This window comes from Pseudorca crassidens, chromosome 10 (genome assembly GCF_039906515.1).
Source record: "Pseudorca crassidens isolate mPseCra1 chromosome 10, mPseCra1.hap1, whole genome shotgun sequence".
NCBI lineage: Eukaryota > Metazoa > Chordata > Mammalia > Artiodactyla > Delphinidae > Pseudorca > Pseudorca crassidens.
In genome coordinates this window covers 42167997-42191594 of record NC_090305.1, presented here as the reverse complement: position 1 = coordinate 42191594, position 23598 = coordinate 42167997, and the positions used below count along the sequence as shown (strand labels likewise).

At 36.1% G+C, this 23598-nt stretch overlaps 1 protein-coding gene across 20 annotated transcripts in view; it reads right to left on the bottom strand.

Annotated features, from left to right (window-relative positions):
- MLIP (muscular LMNA interacting protein) overlaps positions 1 to 23598 on the bottom strand; it is a 293059-nt gene that overhangs the window by 5769 nt on the left and 263692 nt on the right. For 18 of the 20 annotated variants that reach the window (XM_067753439.1, XM_067753451.1, XM_067753456.1 and 15 more), the window contains one exon: positions 7295 to 7348. The exons of the other annotated variants lie outside the window; for them this stretch is intronic. In XM_067753439.1, the coding sequence (XP_067609540.1) occupies positions 7295 to 7348 (54 nt within the window). The remainder of the gene's footprint in view (positions 1 to 7294; positions 7349 to 23598) is intronic. 20 annotated transcript variants of the gene reach the window in all.

Sequence of the window (23598 nt, the reverse complement as noted above, 5' to 3'; positions counted from 1 at the left end):
AGCAGCCTTATCTCCGAGTTTCTCCCAGTTTCTGAGGGAGGGTGGGAGCCTAACTTTAGCTGACACCTGGCTCTAAGTTATAAAACTACCTCCTGTCATAAAGATATGAGAAGTTTCTTTTTCCTTTGGGTAAAGCCAATGAACTAACATAGATGGTGCCCCCAATTAACAGGTGATTTAGGATGAACTGTGTGTAATAAATGGTACTTGTCAAGTCCTCTTACTTGAGGATAAATTGAATTATTGTTTATCTTGAGAACATATATATATAATGGGTTACACCTGCTCGGCTATATGAAGCGTGAGATTTCTTCTCTCTTTTCAGTCTCTTAGTGTTTGTGATAGGTATCACATTCTGGTTTGAATGCTTAGTCAATAATATAAGTGTTTTCTTTCTCTACCACCTTTATGAAGAGGACTCTGGGTTGGCAAATATATATATATTTAAATTTTATTTCCTCAACACAGGCTGTGGGCTTACAACACAGGAAGGTCATCTTGATGGGGTCCACTGTTGCTAAATCTGGTTGTCAGAATGTCCTTGCCCACCTGGATGGCTGGGCAAGGTAGCTACTCATTCAGGTATTCATACGAGGTTTCTTTATAAGACAGATTTACCCTGGCCCTCTAGCAAGTTGTCGATCAAAGCATATGAATCTTCTTTTCATCAGCAGTTAAAAATATCCAGATACCAAGTTCTTCTCTACGGTTACAACCTTGAATGTTGCAATCCAAGATTTACCAAAGCTTGATTTTGGTGAATAATATTTATGGGAAATTGCCTGAAGAGAATAGAGTGGGCCCATTCCTCTTGGTAATTTCATTTTTACCCTTAAATCAAACCAGAAAATGAGAGTTGCTTCCATGGACAAATAACTTATTTTTCTCTTTTATGTGTTCTAATCTGGAGAATAAAGATAAAGGAATGAGACACCTGTCCCATAAAATTAGAACTCGAGTCATCAATGGAGGTTCTGGTATTCAAAATAAAATGAACACAAAAACTTATATTTTTGTTTTTGTTTTGCAGTTTATATACACTGCAGGAACAAATCAATCCTAGATGGTCACCTTGCCAGCAGAATTGTTATCTTGGGAACCCTGAAGTGTTTATTAAAAATCCGCAAAGAGAAGGAATAAGATAACAGGAGAAGAATTTGCCTAGTATGTGTTCTGTGGGCAGGTAGTGAATGATTAGCTCTCCAGTTGTGTTAATAACAAGTGGATATGAAAGGTCAGAACCAAATGCGTTTAATCGTTTTTGAAAATCAGTTGACCCTCAGTTAAAAATAAAATAGGCCTAGGACTGAGTGTAGCAGGTAATGTGAAGAGTGGCAGGTCGGTTTATATCTCATCCCCAGTATGACTTTCACATTTAAACCTGTAGAGAGAGAAGTGGGTATAGAGACGTGTTGTGGATCCAAGTTGCTGAATTCACCAGATATGATGAATACAATCATAAATTATGGTTGCTAGTGGAATTTAATTTTTTCTAAGTAACTATAATCAAAAAGCACTTACCTCAGGCAGAGAGTCTGCTTTAAATTAGATGGTGTCATATGTACACCTACTTGGAGATTACTGCATTGGTGTCAACAGTTGTTGGTGGGAATGTAAATTGGTGCAGCCACTATGGCAAATAGTATGGAGGGTCCTCAAAAAACTAAAAATAGAGTTACCATGCAATCCAGAAATCCCATCCCTGGGCATATATCTGGACAAAACTAATTCAAAAAGATACCTGTGCCCCTATGCTTATAGCAGGACTATTCACAATAACCAAGACATGGAAACAACCTAAATGTCCATCAACAGAGGAATGGATAAAGAAGTTGTGGTATATATATATATATATATATATGTATATACACACACACACACACACAATGGAATACTAGTCAGCCATATAAAAGAATGAAATAATGCCATTTACAGCAACATGGATGGAACTAGAGATTATTATACTAAGCGAAGTAAATCAGAAAGAGACAAACACCATATGATACCACTTATATGTGGAATCTAAAATACAACACAAATGAACATCTCTATGATGCAGAAACAGACTCACAGACATAGAGAACAGACTTGTGGTTGCCAAGGGGTTGGGAGAAGGGAAGAAGGATTGGGAGTCTGGGATTAGCAGATGCAAACTATTATATATAGGATGGATGAACAACAAGGTCCTACTGTATAGCACAGGGAACTATATTCAATATCCTGTGATAAACCATAATGGAAAAGAATATGAAAAAGAGTATATATATGTATAGCTGAATCTCTTTGCTGTGAAGCAGAAATTAACACATTTTAAATCAACTATACTTCAATAAAATTTAAAAAATAAATGCAAGCACACTCAAAAGAAAAATATATGAAAATGATCTTCCTTTGAAAATTGATCAACCAGCTGATCACAATGGTTAAGTCCATTGTTTAGGGGTCTCTCTTTCTTCTATGAGGATTAATCAGTGGCCAAGTATTTTTTAAAGTGCCAAATAAAATGCTAAATAAAACATTCTTTGGAAGTACTAGCCCTCAGACTTAACTCACAACAAATGCTATGCCTGACCCCAGCCTAAGTATTTTCCAAACCTGTGTAGAATGTCACAGGAAGCATAAAGCATTAGGTTTTACTAACTCAATTACAGTGAATCTCAGCATAGAACAGATATCTCAGAAGTAATCTACCATAGATTAAAGTACAGGTTAAACTTTTATGACATCAGACAGAAGAATTTGTGACCCAAATTTTTATTAATTCAAAGCATTCCCTGAAACACCATTTCTTATGATCCTCCTGCTTTTACTTTCAAATTTGTGTTTCCAAGGTTCCAAATGATTGACTTTTCTAGACTGTCAATGAAGGAGATAGAATTTGAGGATCTCAATTCCTGTTGTACATGTAAATCACCGGTGGAGATTTTAAACCAGCATTTGCCCACCTCCAGAGATTCCTTTTTTTTTTTTTTTTGAGCTTAACAGTTTACTTTGATTTTGACTTTTAAAAAATACTTTTAAGCATTGCTTTAAAAAAAAAAAATGTGCTTTTAAGAGCACCAGAGCAATAATGAGATTTTTTTTCCATTTCAATTTCTCTGATTTCTAAAGAGAATCTAAAACTTATCAAGGGACCAGTGAAGACATTTTTTTTTTTTTTGGATTGATAGTTTTTTGTTTTATTGGAGTACAGTTGCTTTACAGTATTGTGTTAGTTTATACTGTACAGCAAAGTGAATCAGCTATACGTATACATATATCCCCTCTTTTTTGGATTTCCTTCTCACTTAGGTCACCACAGAGCACTGAGTAGAGTTCCCTGAGCTATACAGTAGGTTCTCATTAGGTATCTATTTTATACATAGTATTAATAGTGTATGTACGTCAATCCCAATCTCCCAGTTCATTCCAGCACCCCCTTCCCCTTGGTATCTATACATTTGTTCTCTATGTCTGTGTCTCTATTTCTGCTTTGTAAATAAGATTGTCTATACTAATTTTTTCAGATTCCACATATATGCATTAATATATGATATTTGTTTTTCTTTCTGACTTACTTCACTTTGTATGACAGTCTCTAGGTCTATCCATATCGCTACAAATGATCCAATTTTGTTCCTTTTTATGGCTGAGTAGTATTCCATTGTATATATGTGCCACATCTTCTTTATCCATTCCTCTGTTGATGGACATTTAGGTTGCTTCCATGTCCTGGCTATTGTAAATAGTGCTGCAATGAACATTGGGGTGCATGTGTCTTTTTGAATTAAGGTTTTCTATGGGTATATGCCCAGTAATGGGATTGCTGAGTCATATGGTAGTTCTATTTTAAGTTTTTTGATTTCATTTTCCTAGAGTGGAACCCTGTTCTTGGGGATTTTAAAAAGTCCCAGGAGATACTAATGTTGAGCCAGAGCTGAGAACCACTGACCTAGATGAGAAGTCAAATTGTCATTTTGAGTTAGTTGTCTTTAAATGGATTTCATAAATCATAGGACTTGTAAAAATGATGATCATATTAAATCAGATAAATCTGAGGTCTCTGTTTTTAAATGAATTACTGATCTATTTGAAAAACTAGTGTCTACAAATAGCAGGATCAAATGCAAGAAACAGGAGTCTGGCAGTAAGAAAGGGAGACTGCTGTCTTTAGGAAATGAGAGAAAACCAAGAGGGAAATTCTCAGATCTGATCAAGGTTCTTCCATGAGTGTTTAATTGCACTGGATTTGTAACTAGCTTTACTCCCTAGTTCATATGGTTATAAGATGAGAATTGCTTTATAAAAACAGGTAGTTTTCTTGTTTGGTGCTTTATAAAAACAGGTAGTTTTCTTATTTTGTGGGTAAATACATATCAAAAAGAGGGTTTGGGAAAAATACATGGGTAAATATTACAGTCTGATCACATATCATAAGGAATTGTAAAACGTTATTAAATTGCTCCCAAATGTGCCAGTATAACTAAGACATAAAACCCAGCATACTAGGTGGATAAAATGGTAGTTTAATTATTTATGTTTCTTTTTTTTTTTTTAGTTTGATATATATTTATTTATTTTTATTGAAGTATAGGATTTACAATGTTGTGTTATTTTCAGGTGTATAGCAAAGTGATTCAGATATATATATATATATATATATATATATATATATATTCTTTTTCAGATTCTTTTCCATTAGAGGTTATTACAAGATATTGAATATAGTTCCCTGTGCTATACAGTAGGACCTTGTTGTTTATCTATTTTACACATAGTAGTGTGTATCTGTTAATCCCAAACTCCCAATTTATCCCCCCTCTTTCCCCTTTGGTAACCTTGCTGGTTTTCTATACCTATGAGTCTATCTCTGTTTTGCAAATAAGTTCATTTGTGTCAAATTTTAGATTCCACATATAAGTGATATCATATGATATTTGACTTTCTCTGTATGACTTACTTCACTCAGTATGACAATCTCTAGGTCCATCCATGTTGCTGCAAATGGCATTATTTTGTTCTTTTTTATGGCTGAGTAATATTCCATTTTGTGATTTTTTGTGTGTGTGTGTGTGTGTGTGTACATTTCTTTTAATACTAAGAGTAACTCACTATCTCTCACAACTGTTAAACTTCAAACTGTAGGGGTTTTTATGGTATTGCTTTATATATTCTAAACATGAAAGTTGAAATCATTTTTTCACAATCTTATCCACTAGCTTAATGCTAAGTTTTATCTCTAGGATTGTGATAACTGGTGCCCCCAAAGTGTAAATACTACATCTACTCTGTTCTTTTCAGCAATGGAGTCTTTCACATTACATAAGATTCTCTTAATTCAGCATTTGTTATCTGAACCAGATGCTTTTGTTATTTAAACAACCAACTGACTTTCTGTTATTGTGTAGAAACATTCTTATTTCTATCTGTAGTCTCTGTAAGCTTGAGCCAAAATTATGATGTTTGAAAGAGAACATTTGATTATTTTTTAACATTCATTGAAAATGTACAAAATTTATTCAAACTTTCTCCTTTTTTTGGAACTACATATTTGTCCAATTGTTTTACTATTACACAATTTGCCACCATCACAGTGAAAGAGCTGGCACATTTGACAGAGTTAATCTCCTTAATATATAAAGGGAGTTTACAACTCAATAATAAAAATATTACTAGACCAGTAGATAAATGCTTAACATGATGCAAAAGCAAAATAGACAAGAATAACAGAAAAAGACAGAACTTTTAAATGCAAATAAAAATGAAAGATAATTTCCTCTTTTAAACTGCAAATATTTTAAAGCGTGATTTTAAAGGGGAAAAAGATTTAAATAGTATAGATAGAGATTTAGATAAAGATAGCTGGATAGAGGAAAGTAGATTGTTTAAGAGCATAGGCCCCAGGCAGTCATATCTGGATCCCATTCCTGACTGTACAGACACTTGTCAGCTATTTGACTTTAGGCAATAAATGGATTTCTCTTGGCCCCAGTTTCCTCATCTGTAAAATGGGAACAATAATACTTAACTTACAATGTTTTGTGAAGATTAAGTAAAATAATGCATCTAAAGTGTATAACATGGTAACATATAATAAACTCTCAATAAATTGGCAATTATAATAATTCTCAATGCTGACAGATATATAGTATACAGTAATAGGTATTATAACAAGTTTCTGGGAAGGTGAATTACTACAGTTGTTCAGCAATGCAGCTTGGCTACATGTATCAACAGTTTCCCATATGTCCATACTCATTACACCAATAATCCTGATTTTTAAAAAAAATCAGAGATATGTTCAAGGATACAAATTCACCCCTATTTATAACATGCCTTTATATTTTAATGACTAAAGTATAGCAGAGAGACACATTGGTCCTATATGATACGTTTCAAAATTTACAGAAATAGGGATGTCACTTTATGAAATACGCCCTAAATTGTGGAAAATATGCTTGGCAAAATATTCAGATTTCATTTAGAACCTTATTTGGAATTGTATTATTCTTATTGCTCTTTTGTATTATTACTATTTTTTTCTAAACTTAGAGGCTACAAAACTGAGCAGGCCTCATTTGTGAAGGTATCTGGAATGAATGAATAAGCTCACTTTTTACCATCTTAAAGATAAGTCCTTTAAAAAGCATTCTTTTCTCCATATTTACCACTTTGTCTGAAGGGATATAGAAAAAGAAAACATTGTTCAGTTATTCTTGCTCTTAACACAAAATTTATATTTTTTTACAAAACTTTTTCGTGTCTCTTTGGCATAACATTTATAAAAATAAAAAGGTTTTTTGCATTTATTTTTGTCTGTTAGCTCAAAATGTGAAAGTGGTTAAACATTGCATGAAATTCAGAGGTATGTTTGAGATGGCACACGCTGGTCTGTATGCTACCCGCCATATGCAAAATTCACTTGGGGGATGGGAAACTGAGCTACCACGAGGTCCTGAGACCTCTGACTCAGAAGACACATATAAGTATTATTGGATATCCATTGACCCTCTAGAAAAAGAAGACAACAGTGGTTTCACATATGAATCCAAAGAGAAAATCACGAAGACAGAGGGGATAGAAGTTAGTTTGTGACCAAGGTGCTACACACATGGGGACCTCTAGTACAACTTCCACATTGAGAAGCAGCAAGAATTTACTCATGTGACTATCAGAGTAGACCAGTTCATTCTTTCTTTTTTTTTTAAAGAAAACTGATTTTATTAATATTTTTAAAAAATAAGATTGGCTTATTTCTACAACCTAATATCACATGGAAACATATAACCAGATCTCAATTGTATCTTCCATTTACCTCTTCGGAATCAAGAGTTTCGTGTTCCGGAATAGCCATCATTGGATGACTCAACTTCACAGAAAAGACGCCCAGGAAGTGAACAGGGATAGAAGTAAGGAGAGATAAATGTTTAAATTTCATTTAAGTTGACAGTTAAATGATGATGTAAGTATATTATTGCTGATCATATTCTACCAATATAAACATTAAGATTTGATTGTTATTAAAAACAAAGGAAGATATTCTTAACATAGAAAAAAATTTTAGCAGATGGTGAATCCTTGGAGCCTAAGACCACATCTTATTTATCTCTGTGTCCCACATAAACTCTAACAGTGTTTGGCACACAGCATAGACAGTTATTAAATGTTTATTGAATGAATGAATTGTTAAAACACACTGGCAGTTATCAGAGAGAGGAAACAAAGTTAAATTTATGTTGCCACTGTCACAATAGCTCTCAAATCGAAAAGCTCCAAAGCAAAAGAGACAAATCACACTTAGACCTGCAATGCAGATGCATCTGTAGTGAACACTTAAGTGAAATGTAAAACATTGTGCATTATTGTAAACATTAAGAATCTCAAAACACAAGGACTTCATAAACATTGTAATCTTACCAGATGACACTATCATCATGCAGTTTACGACACAGTGACACTTTAACAGAGGGAGGTTCTTTTGTTTATATAGGAATTTTTATTATTGCATGGGTCTTCTGAGCACTATACATACACTTAAACCTATTCAGACAGAAGAAAAGTCATAGATATGCAAGCAAAAGAGACAGAATGAGGGACACAGACAAGGAGAAAACAATCATGTATAATAAATCTGCTTACCCCCTTTATTTTTTAACCGTCTCTCCTCACTCCAACATTAGAGTAACCATAATACCTGATTTTACTGGAGCATCCCCAGTTTCTACAACTATCCTGGGCAAATCCGGGCTGTGGAAATAATTGGCTCCCTTTTACTCTCAACCTGGTCCTTATTTGATCAATAAATCATCGGATCAGTGATCCGCCCCTGATGCTCCAGGGCGATTCCGGGGGTTTTAGCGATACACTCTTGGCCCTAGGAGGACATAACCAGAGGCTGCTGGGGAGACCAAGGAGGTCCCATCTCACTTTCCCTCTGTTCTAGCTGATTTTCAAGAAAGGAGCCTGCTTTTATTTAAAGCTAGAGCTTCGTTAAATTCCAACCATCAAACTCTGTCCCAACTATGAAATTCTTGGAGTGTCATAACATCAGGGATCCCAGCTTCCTGAGACCATTACCTTAAATAGAAACATGATCTGTCCCTAAGCCAGCTAGAGATTCAAATAGTTTTCCAAAAATCAGCTGAAAGCACCTACTTTCTCCTGTTCATCAGGGTCCCCTGAGATTGTAAACCTGGCTTAGGATCAGATGCTATGTACCCCTTCAAATTTCAGACCAAGACAATTGGTCCTAGAGACAGCAAAATCTTTAGCATACCTAGGCTAAATGGTATGATAATTCTATGAATCATTGAAGTTTGTACCATGGCAAATCCCCATTCTCCTAGTCTCCTAAGATAGAGTAGAATAAACATCCTAAAATTTGAAAATGTTGTTGCCCCAATAAAATATTCAACTGAGATTGGAAAAGCAATTGAGTAATTATGTGATATCTATTTTACATTCTATCCCATCTTTCCAATATAGGTATTCATTCATTTAAATCCATTTTATTCTAATCTTCAGTTTCAAAAACTATGTATTAACTATGCTAACCAACAAAAGAGAACAGCAAATGACTGATCCTAATTAATTGTTAATCCCCAAATCATTTATATTTGGCTTTGGAATGCTTTTCTCTATTTATGATCTTGGGTCCCAATAGGTTTGCTTTCTTATTATCCTCAAGGTGACCAAAAACATTACATAAAATGTGATACTGTTAATGGAGTTAGTCATAGTAATTTATTGTGTACTCACATGATAAATTCATTATATGTATTTGTTTATTTAGTGTTGACAGCAACCTAGTGAGGTGAGAGCTAATTTTACCCTGATTCACAGATGAGGAAACAAAAGCACCAAGAGGCAGGATAACTTCTTCAAGGTCCAGAGCTAGTGGCAGAGTCATGATTGGAATCCAGAGTGACAGTCTCTGGAGACCGTTCTTTCAAAGCAGTAAGAAGTGGTAACATGTCACTGGGAAGAAGCTCGGGAGACAGGAGCGGGGAGACAGAGGGAGGGAGTGGTGTGTGTGCCATTTTGCAAAAGGGAAAGCCATGTGTAAGAGTGTCAGAGTCAGAAGCAGTTTGGAGTGGTTGGTGTAGCTGGTGTCTTCATTCAGGAGACAGACAATGAAGTTCGTATGTCAGATGAGGAGTCTGGGATTCATTCTCTAGGCAGTGAGAAACCACTGAATCTCCAAGCAAGAAGGGGACACATGTGATCAGATTTTCATGTCAAATAATGTCACCCTGGCTGATGTGCAGAATATAGATGGGGGAGGGGGGTTGGAAACTATGTAAGTAATCAGAGAGACAGAGAATAAAGAAGAAAGTCTAAATGAAAGAGTTGCCTTAGAGAACAGAATAAATTCAAGATTTCCTGGGTGACTCTAGACCCCCCTACTCTCTAGTGTGAGTGAAGGAGCATCAGGCAGACACATTGATATTTTGTTGATTAGGGAAGAAAAACTACAAAATGTTCCAGAGGAATACTGTTGAAGTTGGTATGTGTGCAGAATGCAGAGGTTTTGTAAAACATGAGGTCTGGAGATGTCGTATGGGGAGAACAAATATGGCAGGAACATCCTCTCACAGTCAGAATGAGAATGATGACATTAAAACATTGAAATAAATTCCATATAGGTGGATGGCTTGTTATCCAGAGTCAGTGGATACAGGAAGAGTCCTCCAAGCCTGTTTACTTGGTGGTGAGTGTTCTAGAGGACAAATTACTGTTTTGTCTCAAAAAAAAAAAAACCTGAAAAGTTACAAATTTTATCATCAGACCATTATTCAACATAGATGGATCGATGAAATGGAAAGCTTGAGTGAAATGAGACAAAACATCCTTTCATCCTGGATGGAAACTCCAGTCCCAGATATTGTATAACATCATCAGACCTTTGCTCACTCACCACTGTGGGCTAATCAACAAGCCGTATTTGAATGAAATCTTCGGTTGAGTTTTATTACATTCTTTATCACAGCTGCCACCACACAAATAAAAAGCCTTGTGGAGTGTTTGTTATCCGTGTGGGGCTTTCTCATAAATGTCACTGCATCTCCAGAGCTAACTTCTCTGACAAAGACAGATAAAATTACCTCCAACCAACTGGAGAGAACCCTACAACTAGAAAAGAAGAAAATATGCCGAATGTGGTGAAATCAATTAAGTCTTAATCTACCCGAGGAATGGCATTCAGAGCTGTAACTTTGTGAAACAGCTCTCCCGCCTGTGCAAAGATGAAGTAGATTTTCTTGCCTTCCAAAAATGATGAAGTGTTACAAGGAACGTTCCCATTTTTAAATCACTGAGGGTGCTACACCTGCTATTCAGAATTCACTCCTCGGGATTGCTTTTTAGCTGAACCACATCCTCTTGTAAACCTCCTTTGCTCCATTTGTCTTCAGGAAGCTGTCCCCCCTACTCTGTCTCCCACTGAGATTTGTGAACCACTCAAGCTAGAGTGTAACCTTCTTAAGAACATCTCTCAGAAATAGACGTGACAATTATTGCAGTGATACCTACATAAAGCACTGTGTTTCCTGAGTACAGTGTTGTCATCGTGAGACCGTGAGCCACTGCATGTCATGTACATTCGATGCTATTCACTTTTAGGTCGATTGTACCTGGCAAAGGGACCACTCAGCACAGGAGACACAGAATGTGTATTGAATAAATAAATTAATAATGAAAGAGAGAAGGAATGAAATAGAGAAAAGAGAAATCTGCATTAGTGAAGACTTAGAATTGTTTACTGCATTCCCCAAAGTCTCTTCATTGATAAGAAATTTTGCAAACTAGAGACGTTTCAACCAGCGCTATGGCACGTGTGCATTCGGCTTAAGTCTTTCATGATTCTTCTGCTTAAAGTCAGACAGAGGAAGACAAATGTCATATGATATCCCTTATATGTGGAATCTAAAAAGGTGATATAAATGAACTTATATGCGAAACAGAAACAGACCCACAGACATGGAAAACAAACTTATGGTTACCAAAGAGGAAAGGGGGGAGGATAAATTGGGAATTTGGGATTAACAGATACACACTACTCTATATAAAACAGATAAACAACAAGGACCTACTGTATAGCACAGGGAACTATATTCAATATCTTTTAATAGCCTGTAATGGAAAAGAATCTGAAAAAGAATATACATATATATGTGTGTGTGTGTGTGTGTGTGTGTGTATAACTGAATCACTTTGCTGCACACCTGAAACTAACACATTGTATATTAATTATACTTTAATTTTAAAAAAAGAAAAAATAATAAATAAAAAGAACTGAATTTAGTTGTCAGTGCTTGAGTCCACAGATTCTACTTGCAGGTTTGTGTCTTTTTCTCTTGAACTGCTCAAGGGTCCTGCAACCCTAGGCCTGCAATCGTCTTGATATGCACATGGCTGTCCCTGTTAGATGAAGCTAATCTCCAGGTCAACACAGTGCCCACCACTCCCAGTGAGGGAGGTCAAGGGTCAGAAGTCACCTATGATCATGCTTATACATAAATGTCTGATTTACTTCACTCACCTAGGGGATCTGCCTGGCCAAACAAAACACTTGAGTTTTTAATCTCTGATTTACAACACATCCCAGCCCATAGGAAGCACCTGGCGAGTCCTGTAAATTTCAGATTCTGACACAGCTGGTCTGGGGAGGGTCCTGAGCGTCTGCATTTCTAACGGGTCTCAGCTGAGACCAACAATACCATAAGTTGAGGAGCGAGACCACAGCCAAGAGTTTTGTATGAACTGATGGAATTGATGTTTTTCAAATATTTATCTATTCACAGCTGAAATTAGCTGTATTCAAAATGTCCTCGTCAGTTAAGTTACACTGTGCTTGTGTAATTAAATACTTTACCACAGCACTTTTTTATTGAGTACGTGCTCATGTACCAGACACTTTACTGGATGTTAGAGTTATGACAGCAAGTGAACAAGCATCCTCCCTGTTCTTGGAGACCACAGTGCAGTGGAAGAGGAAGATATTAACTATATAATCAGGAATATACAGAAACAAACACAATATAATGTGTTCTGAAGGGCAAGTTCAGAGTGCTAGGATGGTTCATCACAGATAAATCAGACTTGGTCTAGAAATAGGAAGGAATCTCTTCCCAAGAGGCTGAAATCTACAGGATAATTCTCGTCATAGAGATAAGAGAGACACAGTTCATGTGGTGTAAGTAGCTGAAAAGAAGTTACTCACCGTTGGGCTGATGGGAAAATAAGGAGAAAATTCAGAATGAATGGACCAAACGAGTGAGAAAATCAGAAACCCAGGCTAGAGAATTACTGTGCAGGGATTTTGCCTGCATCAGCTCCACTTCGGAAGTCAAGGATTAAGCCCTTGAAAATACTCATTAAATGAATCAAGGCTGTTTAATATGAGTCCGTCTCATTGCCCAGAAAGACTGCAAGCTGCTAGAGGACAGGGTCCATAATATGCTAGTTGGTTGATTTTACTGCTCAAGATTCTATGCCTGGTTGCAGCAACATGGATGGACCTAGAGATTATCATACTAAGTAAGCCAGAGAAAGACATATATCATATTATATCACTTATATGTGGAATCTAAAAAAAAATGATACAAATGAATTTATATACAAAACAGAAATGGATCCACAGACATAGAAAACAAACTTACAGTTACCAAAGGGGAAAGGGGTTGGGGGAGGAATAAATTTGGAGTTTGGGATTTACATATCCACCTACTATATATAAAATAGATAAACAACAGGGACCTACTGTATAGCACAGGGGACTATACTCAATGTCTTGTAATAACCTATAAGGGAAAAGAATCTGAAAAAGAATATATATATATATATATATATATATATACACACACACATATATATATAACTGAATCACTTTACTGTACACCTGAAACTAACACAACATTGTACTAAATCAATTATACTTTATTTTTTTAAAAAAGTCAGGAGATTAGACTATGTGCATTAAAAAAAAAAAGATTCTATTCCTGGAACAAAACATGGGAAGTGCTCTGAGTTTGTCCTTAATGAGGTCAGTTCACGATATGTGCTATGAGGACACACCTACTTTCATGATGATCAGAAACATGCCACTCCTATCCATATGTCTTAAAGATTTCATCTGCATTAGCCTGGGATATTTTTTTTAAATCATAAAACTTCAGTAGCTTGAATATTTATTTTTAGAATTTAAAGGTACAGCATCTTTTTTGGGTGATGCCCAAAGGTTTACACATTTATCTATGTCACTACCTTCTGATGTAAACTGGGAAAAACCATTTTGTCTCTGGACCTCAGTGTTCTCATCTTTAAATTCTGGGTGCTAACTAGGTGATTGTCAGTTCCTTCTATCCTTGGATGAAGCAAAAATCTCTTCATTGATAAATGATGCTGTCTCCGAAAAAACAGAGTTCTTCCTTTTTGGAATCTCCTGCACTGAGCCACAGCTGAGGCAGAAGTTACACCTACAGGGACGATAAAAATGACCTCTCCATGGAATCTTACCTGGGATCTTTAATATCAGTTCTTAGCTGTGCCACTTGCTCCGTGTGTGAAGTTTTATAAACACTGTGAAGTTTCACAGCATTCCTTTGGGTATTCCCTGAGTATTCTCAAATGCTGAGCTGGAATTTGGTACATGTTAATTGTTTTAAAAACCCACAGGCAACTCCCTGTTAAGTTCTGATCATTAATATCATTATATGGGTGTCTAAGGACCAGTTGAGTCTTATACCAGTAAGAAAACAGGAATTTTCTGCTCTGATCTTTGTAATAGGTCTTTTGAGATATGGCTGTAAATTCCGCAATTATACTATTTTTTATTCTTGGCCTTTTCTTTCCACCCTAGGAGGCCCAGACTCGGGACACATTTGAATTCCCTCTTCCTCAAAAGACCACCTTCAAAAGGGCAGCAGGATGGAATTTTTTCTTCTATGTGTTCATCCTGTTTTGAAGGCAAACACCACCTCCCCGTGTTTACTCACATTTTTCATCTAAAGGTGCTTCTTTCTTAATTGAAAAATCTTAATCCCCTGGGGGATTAACCACCTCATTCACTTTCTTCATTGCACAGCTCCCGGGTTGGAATGGAAAGGAAGCAAAATTTACCTTCTAGCAACATTTTAGGACTCAAAATAAATTCCAGAACCTGAAGTTGGAATTGACAAGGAAGCATATTTGCTGTTCTCTTTCTTTCCTCTATCCTTTAAGGGCACAATTAGTTGCTTAGTACTACAGGCAAAACATCCCTTTCAGTTGTTCTCAGAATCTAGTACTAACTCTAGTACAATCATAAACCAAATGTCTCCTTCACAAAAGATAATGTTGGCAGAATTTTTCTCCCTCTATTCTCTCTCTTCTATAGAACAGAAAGGGTATTAGCCATTTTATTCCAATGTGACATACAATCCCTGCCCTGCCTTAGCCCCACCCCAGCTATTCCTAATTTGTAACTAGTTGCAAGAAACTTACCCTAGAACCCAGGAGTATGTCAAGAGATGTCAACTGGTGTATCATAAAAATTTGGAAGTGTTTCTGAAGATGAAGAACAGGCATGACTGTGATGGGGTCAGTCTGTGCCCCCATCACCTCCAGAGACCCCGGACCAGACCCCACTCTGCTCTCTCCTAAAACGACAACCCCAGCAGCATCTTTGAGGGAGAGGACATGTGAATCGTTGGTAGGCAGATGAGCTGAGGACAGTAAGCCTACAGGTCAAGTGGAAGGCTGCCTCCTGCATGGTGCCTGCCAGTCCTGCCTCCCTGGACTTGGACCTTGTTCCTTCATCCCCACATCTCCCTCTGCATTATTCCAAGCCACATTTCAGGAACGATGTAAGCACCTCCTAACACTCTTATCGTGTCAGTTATATGCCTTTGAGCTTTCAGTGCACGCATATTCTCTGCCCCACCACCGGCCCCTGCCCCAACTATATTGTCCTGCCAGGCGCTGCAACTTGGTCTTAGATGGCAGCCATTCCTGAGGGATTCCGACAGCCTTGCTTTCTGGAGCCTTGTTGTAATCTAAGATCTCCCCTCTGGAGACTGTCTTCTTTCACTCCCTGCTACGTTCCTGCTAGAACCACATCCTAACATCAAGGTATCTCTTTATCCAAGTTAAAAATCATGAAATAGGTGGGGTATTTACTGGTTGCTAAAAACCCATGGAAAAACTCTATGTTTAGTTATGTTATGTTAGTAGGTTTCAGCCATTCCAAAGAGTGAGTGATACCTTTTGAAAATCAGGGTAAAAATGCTACCATATTTGTCTAAGATTTTTATCACCTAAAATTAGATACACTGATAAAATATCATATAAATACAGAAGCATAAAATATGTTCTCAGTCATACAGGGCCTGAGAATATTTGTCAGATAAAGACCCACCTTAAAACTTTCTTGGACCAAGGACTCAAATAAGAAGATAAATAAACACAGAAGGAGGGAGCAAAAAATATAGGAAGGTAAGGTAATAAAACACCCTGAGCAAGTGTATAATTGCCATAAAAAAAAGCCACAAAAAGCTATGGGAAAGAAAGAGAGAAATTATAACCATAAAATCCCAGAAATAAAAATCTAGAATTGGACAATATGAACATGATGAAAGATAATGGAAGGGACCAAATGAACTTGTCTTCCTGGGAGAAAACATAGATATTGACAGGGGTGTATAAAAGTGAATATGAGCCCTAAGCTAAGGGCAACCATAACAACAAAGTAGGATGAATAAATTCTATGCTAATAAACCCATATCTCTTGGATGGAAAACTGGAAAGAAGAGATAAGAAATTATAGTAATGGAAAATGTAAATTAATATGGCAGAATTAATGTCATGTAATAAGATAATCTCAGACACGAAGAGAAGTCTCTTGTGATAAAATAAAAAATCAAGATGGGAGAATATACGCTCAATAAGAGACACACACAAACAAGAAGACATATAAAAATTGAAAAAAAGGAGGAAAAGATGTATCTGTCCAATATGAGCCAAGATAAAACTAGAAGTGCAGCCTTATTATCTTTAAAATGGAATTCAAGAAAAAGTTTTATAAGGGACCAAAAATAATTATATGCTGGTAAAAAAAACTCACTGAACAGGAAGATGTGACCATAAACATGCATTCCTAATAATATAGTCCCAAAGTTTTAAGATGTCCCAATGATTGAGCTGTAATTCTTTGAGGAGTGATCTTACACATCGTTTGAATGTCTTAAGAACTAAGGAAGCATTTCAGTGTCCAATTGGAGCTAAGTGAACACTTTTATACAACCTGAGGAAAGGTCCAATCCCACTGTGATATCCTTCTTGTGCAAAAGAGATTTCTATTTGATTCAAAGGACATATGGAACATATGGCTTATATGTGGACAAATGGGTATCCTTATTTGATGGCTATTAAGTGTCTAGTTGTACTTTGATCAGTCACACATGGGTAAACGTCAACAAATTTAGTAATCGGAAACAATATTATGGTCATATTTTAGTAAAAGAAGTAAAACAGTAGTTACATTAAGCAAAAGGAAGCAACATAGGAAACTTGCCCTTAAGTTTCAAAATAAGAGACTCCTTAACTATGTAAATGCCACATATCACATATGGCTTTTGTTGTATGGAATAAGTAGAAAGGTAAAATAAATGAAAGCAATGAGACCAACAATTAGGTTGAACTATGTGAAACTGATAAAACTGATGTTTTCCTACGTCAAGAGCTATGGAATAAGGCAATTTCATAGGGATCAACCCCATATAAAAGATAGTTGCTTATCTAACCTTCTTTTAATGCTATTCCTTTTCTTAAATATCTTTTAAGAAATACACATTTAAATATCTTTTAAATATATGTATGTATTTTGTATATATGTATGTGCCGAAGTGAGCACAGAATACATACGTACAAAATACATATATTTTAAAGACTCAGTTTGCAAAGATAAACGCCTCCATCAGGGATTTCATTTATTTCAGAGCCCGCAGCTGCCTCCTTCTACAGACCATCACCCTTAGCTGAGAAGAGCATCCCAACGCTGAATTCCTTGACCTTCTACCCACACCGAGACCCACAGCTGATGATGACTGGTAAGGTGTATCCAAGGGCAGCTCCTTTGCCTCAAGTGTGGGTGACCTTGCAATTTATGCTCCAGAGCCCTCTCCCTGTGAATTAGGCAATGGCTAGCCTGTCTGAGATCACTCTTCCTCTTCTCCTTGCCCTTCCAAATCACAATGTACACCCTCCCTTACAGGACGTTTTTCTGGAGAGCCATGCCCTCAGCAAATCACAAATACCAGAAACCCTGTCTCAGGCTCAGCTTCTAAGGAACCTGGTCTAAGACACCAGGCAGTGGGGATGGGACAGGTGGCAGCTGAGTGCTTTGAAACACCAGGGGCTCATTTTTCCTTAGTGCCTCCATCTGAACAAGGTGCAAACAATGCCTACGAAACACAAGCATGGTCTATCAATTCTAAGGGGCCAGCATGTTATTTTACAAGAGCTTTAAAACGAATCTTTCTCCAAATATACTTTTCCATGCTAAAAATGCCATCCAGCCTGCATCCTACTGCACATCTCTTTCAAATTAGCAAATTCTTAATTTTTAAGGTGATTTTATTAAAAGCATTACAATGAAAACTTTCAGCTAGATGACAATACGTGGGCTTAGGGACAGATACATAAAAATTGGATTGTTCTTCTTTCCTGGAATAAATATACAAGTCAACTGCTTGTGATTATATTAAGTACATTTTTAAATGATAACTGACAGTGAGATAACCCAAAACATGCCTGGTTTCAAATGCCAACCTGTCATTAAGGCACCTATTGTGTTGATATGTTCTTTTTGCCCTCTAGTGGAGAACCTAACAAAATATAATTAATACTTAATTTTTCAGAACTGCTTCTATTAAAATACCTGCTCACTGGCATTCTTTTTTTTTTTAATGTTAAAAGTCCAATTAGTTTGCATTTAGCCATTTTAAACAGAATGTTCTTCCTGAACATATTATACAAATTCATCCATTTAGAAAACAATTTGGCATAGGCCAACAGGGCTCAGGTTTTGGTTTCCGGAAAAATCTCAAACATTAAAAACCAATTTTGAGTTTATAGAGGTTCTTCTCCTATTCCACCCACCTCAAATGTTCTCTTCTAAAGCATCTTAATAGTTATCCAATTCTCATTAACTCCAAAAGTTGTCAGAGAAGTTTTAGAATTAGAAGCAAGGCAGGTTATCTCCATGATGATAGAAAATAAATTACCTTGATTTACTCAGAAGGATTTCTAATTATGTAGACAGAACACAAACAGACATTATTAATGAGGAGGATAAAAAGAGGTTTTGCTTCCAAAAGTCAAGATGACTTTTTTCAATAAATGTGGCTACCTCAGTAAATTGTTGTCAGAGTTAGATAAAAAATGGCTCTCTTAGCCACTAACCTTTGGAACTGTGGCTGCCAAAGAAGGTGGTTCACAATAAACCCAGGCTCTGGCAATCACTCACACTGGCCCTTGGGTGTGTCACTTGGCATCTTTAGTCTTCAGTTTCCTCATCTGGAAAGTGAAGGAAGTCAGGTGGCCTCGGTGGTTACTTAGTTCCTGTTCTGATATCTCCGTCCTATCCTGTCATTTAACCAGAAGGCAGCCTGTGATTCCAGAGGGGAGATGTCCAAGAGGGTGGTGATGCAGCTTCAGCGATAGATTTTTTTTTGGGGGAGGGGGGGCAGTTTCTTAAGAAAAATTAGTCAAGTACCAGCTTTTAAGGCCATTCTGTGGAATCCTGTACACATTATTTACACTTTCTGAGCCTCAGTTTCTTCATATGTAAAATAAAGGGGATAAAACCTACTTTATGATTGTTTTGAAACTGAAATAAAATACTGTCTACAAAGGAAGTGGCCTGTGGTCTACTTTTTGTAAATATCAATTCCTCTTGCACAAAATCTTGGAGATGCCTCACCTCACTCCCTGCTTTCTTCTCACAAGTTTAGATGAGGCCAGAGAGGAAGAGCGGTCCAGCAGTCTTACTTCTTGCTAACTTTAAACCGTATTTCCCAATCCCAGTGGTTTCCTCAATACTCTGGCTTGCTTTCATTTTCTCAAGCTCATCCTGTTCCTTTTCTTTCCTGCCTGGAAAACTTTAACCATGCTGTTCCCTCTGCCTGGATATCCAGCCCGGCCCCAACTTTTGCTTCCTTCCAAACCTCAGATGAGACATCATTTCCTTACTAAGCCTTTCCTGATTCATCACATGAGATCAGGACCTCTGTTCTATGTGCTCATAACTACTTGTTTTCTGCATAGCAGGTGTCACAACGATCATTTACAATTTTGCTTATTTGTTACATCTGTTTTTCCCAAATAGAGAAGAGGTACCTGGCAAAGGCCCTTGCTTTCCAATGCATGACCGTCACAGACAGAGCTCTTTGCAAATAAGGTGTACTCAATAAATCTTTGTGAAATGAATATAGTGTGCTTTGTCAACTGCCAGACTCCAGAGTTCCTAGATTTTGTGTTGAAATTAAAAAGTTGCAAGGTCTATGCTCTTTGTTATTGGTGGGGAATTAGGCTATTTGTTGGACAAGGATTTTGTAAACTTGAACCCAGTCACATAACTTAGTGTTCATTTTCTCCTTCTGAAGCTATGCCCAGTTATAAACTGCTTAGCTCAAAGGGGTGTTGCTTTATTCTTTATATATTTGTAAAAGATTTTTCACATCTTTAGATCTAAATATTTACAGCTTACATTAGAAAAGCAAGTTTTTATTTCGAAGCCCCTTCAGCCTTTGAAGCAGTTGTTGAAAGTTAGAATTACTTTAAATTTTTCCGTTCTCCAGCTGAGTCATAATCTGCTTTAACTTCTGTTGATTGATTTTGTTAAAATATCAAAAGAAACCTCAGAAAAGAAATCTCATTTCAGAGTAGCTACTAAAAAAATTAACTCATGTTGGAAATATGTCTTTAATATTAATATTTTAATTCATTTATTGAATTTCTATAGGTTCATAGGGTCAGTTCTCCAACTAGCTATGCAATGATTGTACCAGTTAAGATAGTCTCAATAATGGTAAAAATATAAACTTCACAAATGGATTAAATTTGAAAATTAAGAAGTAGGAGATAAAAATAGGGGAAAAAAGAATGAGAAAAGTCAACATTAAAGGTGAAATATCCAAAACTTTTAAAGAAAGGATGGTCATGATCTAGGAAGCAGGCTAAAGCCAATTTATGGAGAGACCTGTCCCTCTGACCATCCTGGATATAAAAGTTTCTTTCCTTCCTTGGCTTCCTACCTCATTCATAGTCTGTGCACCTACCCCCTAATACTCTGTTATGTGAAAACAAAAGTCAGTAGGACCCAATTCCCTCAAAGATGTGACTGTCTATTACAATCGTTTTTTTTTTCCCCTCCTATTTCTGAAACTGTGTACTTCTCATTCATAACACATTTTCTAGGTAGATTCCTCACTATTCTAATAGATGTCTCACCCTTGGCTTATTATAAGTGGAATGATCCTTTATGTAGAAAAGACAAATAATGGATGGAATTGGGCTGAAAACACCACCATTTTGCTCACTGAACTCTCATTTTTCATCACAGAGAAGTTATATTTCCTTTTTATTCTTAATCTACAATCTCAAAAGCAGCTGCTTGGAAAACAGCCTAATAAAACGGATCAGTAAATATTCTGTTGACATATCATAAGGATAAAATACATTTCAAGTAAAATACTTCATCTTTCTTAGTAAAAACATAATTCTAATATAAAAGATTGTTATATTTTAAAATCTCTTTTTATGAAAAAGACACTTTAATTTCTTAAAAAGTAAATCATAAGAAAGTGCATGTTGGCAGCTGTGGTATTTTTTCAAAGAGAAATGACTTTTAATGATTGAAGTAGTGCACTGGAAAAAAGATATGTACCTCTGATTCAATAAGTCCAAGAATACTGGATGTATAAACACTCAAGCCAATTGTAAATGCTACAAGCACATAGGTACAATTTTGACTAAGAACTCAACCTTACATTTTACAACTTACTCTAATTAAAAAAAAAAATCCTGTGACCTAAGTATGTATATATACTATTTAACAGTTGTTTTTACTTACTAGGGGTTTTATGAGAAAAAAATCAATTATAATCAAACACTTATAAACATGTCAGTATAAACAGTTTTTCTTTGTAAAGTTATTTTTCATAATGAAGTTCATTTTCTTGCTGAATCATTACAGAATTTAAAAAGCAAAAGAGGAAATTTTTGCTACCATGGAGGAAGCATAGACTTTTCAATGGAGTAAATACTTTAAGATCACTCAGGCCAGTGGAAGTTCTGAGTTTAGAAGTTCCAACTAAGTCCCATTGATTTGCATTTGTCTAAGATCTCCAGGTAATTCTGATGCAGTCAGCCCAGTTTATCTCCAAGAGTAAGAGTTTTGGAACCAAACCCAATATGCTACTATTACTGATGAGAAAAAAGAAACCCACAGAAGGTTAGGTTGTTTGTTTGAGGTGTTTCTTGTTTCTTAAGGTAGGATTGTATTGCTAAAAACTTCCCTCTTAGAACGGCTTTTACTGCATACCATAGGTTTTGGGTTGTCGTGTTTTCATTGTCATTTGTTTCTATGTATTTTTTGATTTCCTCTTTGATTTCTTCAGTGATCCCTTGGTTATTAAGTAGTGCATTGTTTAGTCTCCATGTGTTTGTATTTTTTACAGATTTTTTTCCTGTAATTGATATCTAGTCTCATAGCTTTGTGGTCAGAAAATGATTTCAATTTTCTTAAATTTACCAAGGCTTGATTTGTGACCCAAGATATGATCTATCCTGGAGAATGTTCCATGAGCACTTGAGAATAATGTGTATTCTGTTGTTTTTGGATGGAATGTCCTATAAATATCAATTAAGTCCATCTTGTTTAATGTATCATTTAAAGTTTGTGTTTTCCTATTTATTTTCATTTGGGATGACCTGTCCATTGGTGGGAATGTAAATTGATACAGCCACTATGGAAAACAGTATGGAGGTTCTTTAAAAAACTAAAAATAGAACTATCATACAACCCAGAAATCCCACGACTGAGCATATACCCTGAGAAAGCCATAATTCAAAAAGAGTCATGTACCACAATGTTCATTGCAGCTCTATTTACAATAGCCAGGACATGGAAGCAACCTAAGTGTCCATTGACAGATGAATGGATAAAGAAGATGTGGCACATATATACAATGGAATATTACTCAGCCATAAAAAGAAACAAAATTGAGTTATTTGTAGTGAGGTGGATGGACCTAGAGTCTGTCATACAGAGTGAAGTAAGTTAGAAAGAGGAAAACGAATACCATATGCTAACACATATATATGGAATCCAAAAAAAAAAAAAAAGTCATGAAGAACCTAGGGGCAAGACAGGAATAAAGATGCAGACCTACTAGAAAATGGAATTGAAGATACAGGGAGGGGGAAGGGTAAGCTGGGACAAAGTGAGAGAGTGGTAGTGTATATATGGACATATATACACTACTGAGCCAAATGTAAAATAGATAACTAGTGGGAAGCAGTTGCATAGCACAGGGAGATCAGCTTGGTGCTTTGTGACCAGCTAGAAGGGTGGGATAGGAAGGGTGGGAGGGAGGGAGATGCAAGAGGGAAGAGATATGGGGATATATGTGTATGTATAACTGATTCACTTTGTTATAAAGCAGAAACTAACCAAATAAATAAATAAAGCTAAAAAAAATAGAAACCCACAGAAAAAGAGTGAAGTATGTGACACAATAGCATTTATGTAAATTTAATTATAGACACACAAAACAATAATGCAACTTTTGAAAGAAAATATACTAAAAAAAAAAACGGAAACAAAAAAACACTTCAGTATAGTTGCCTAGGGGAGGAAGGAAAGCAAAGTGAAAAATCAGAATGAAAGAGAATACATATGTGAATAAATTTGGAGGGATTAAAAGTAATGAATAGATTCTAATAAAAGAAAAAAGACAATATTAGATGAGAGTATTGTCCTACTAGCTATGTTGATGGATTATTTCTTTACTCCAGCACCAAAATTCTACAAATAATAGACAGCATGTTGAAAAATATATAAAACTGGGTACTTAAGGT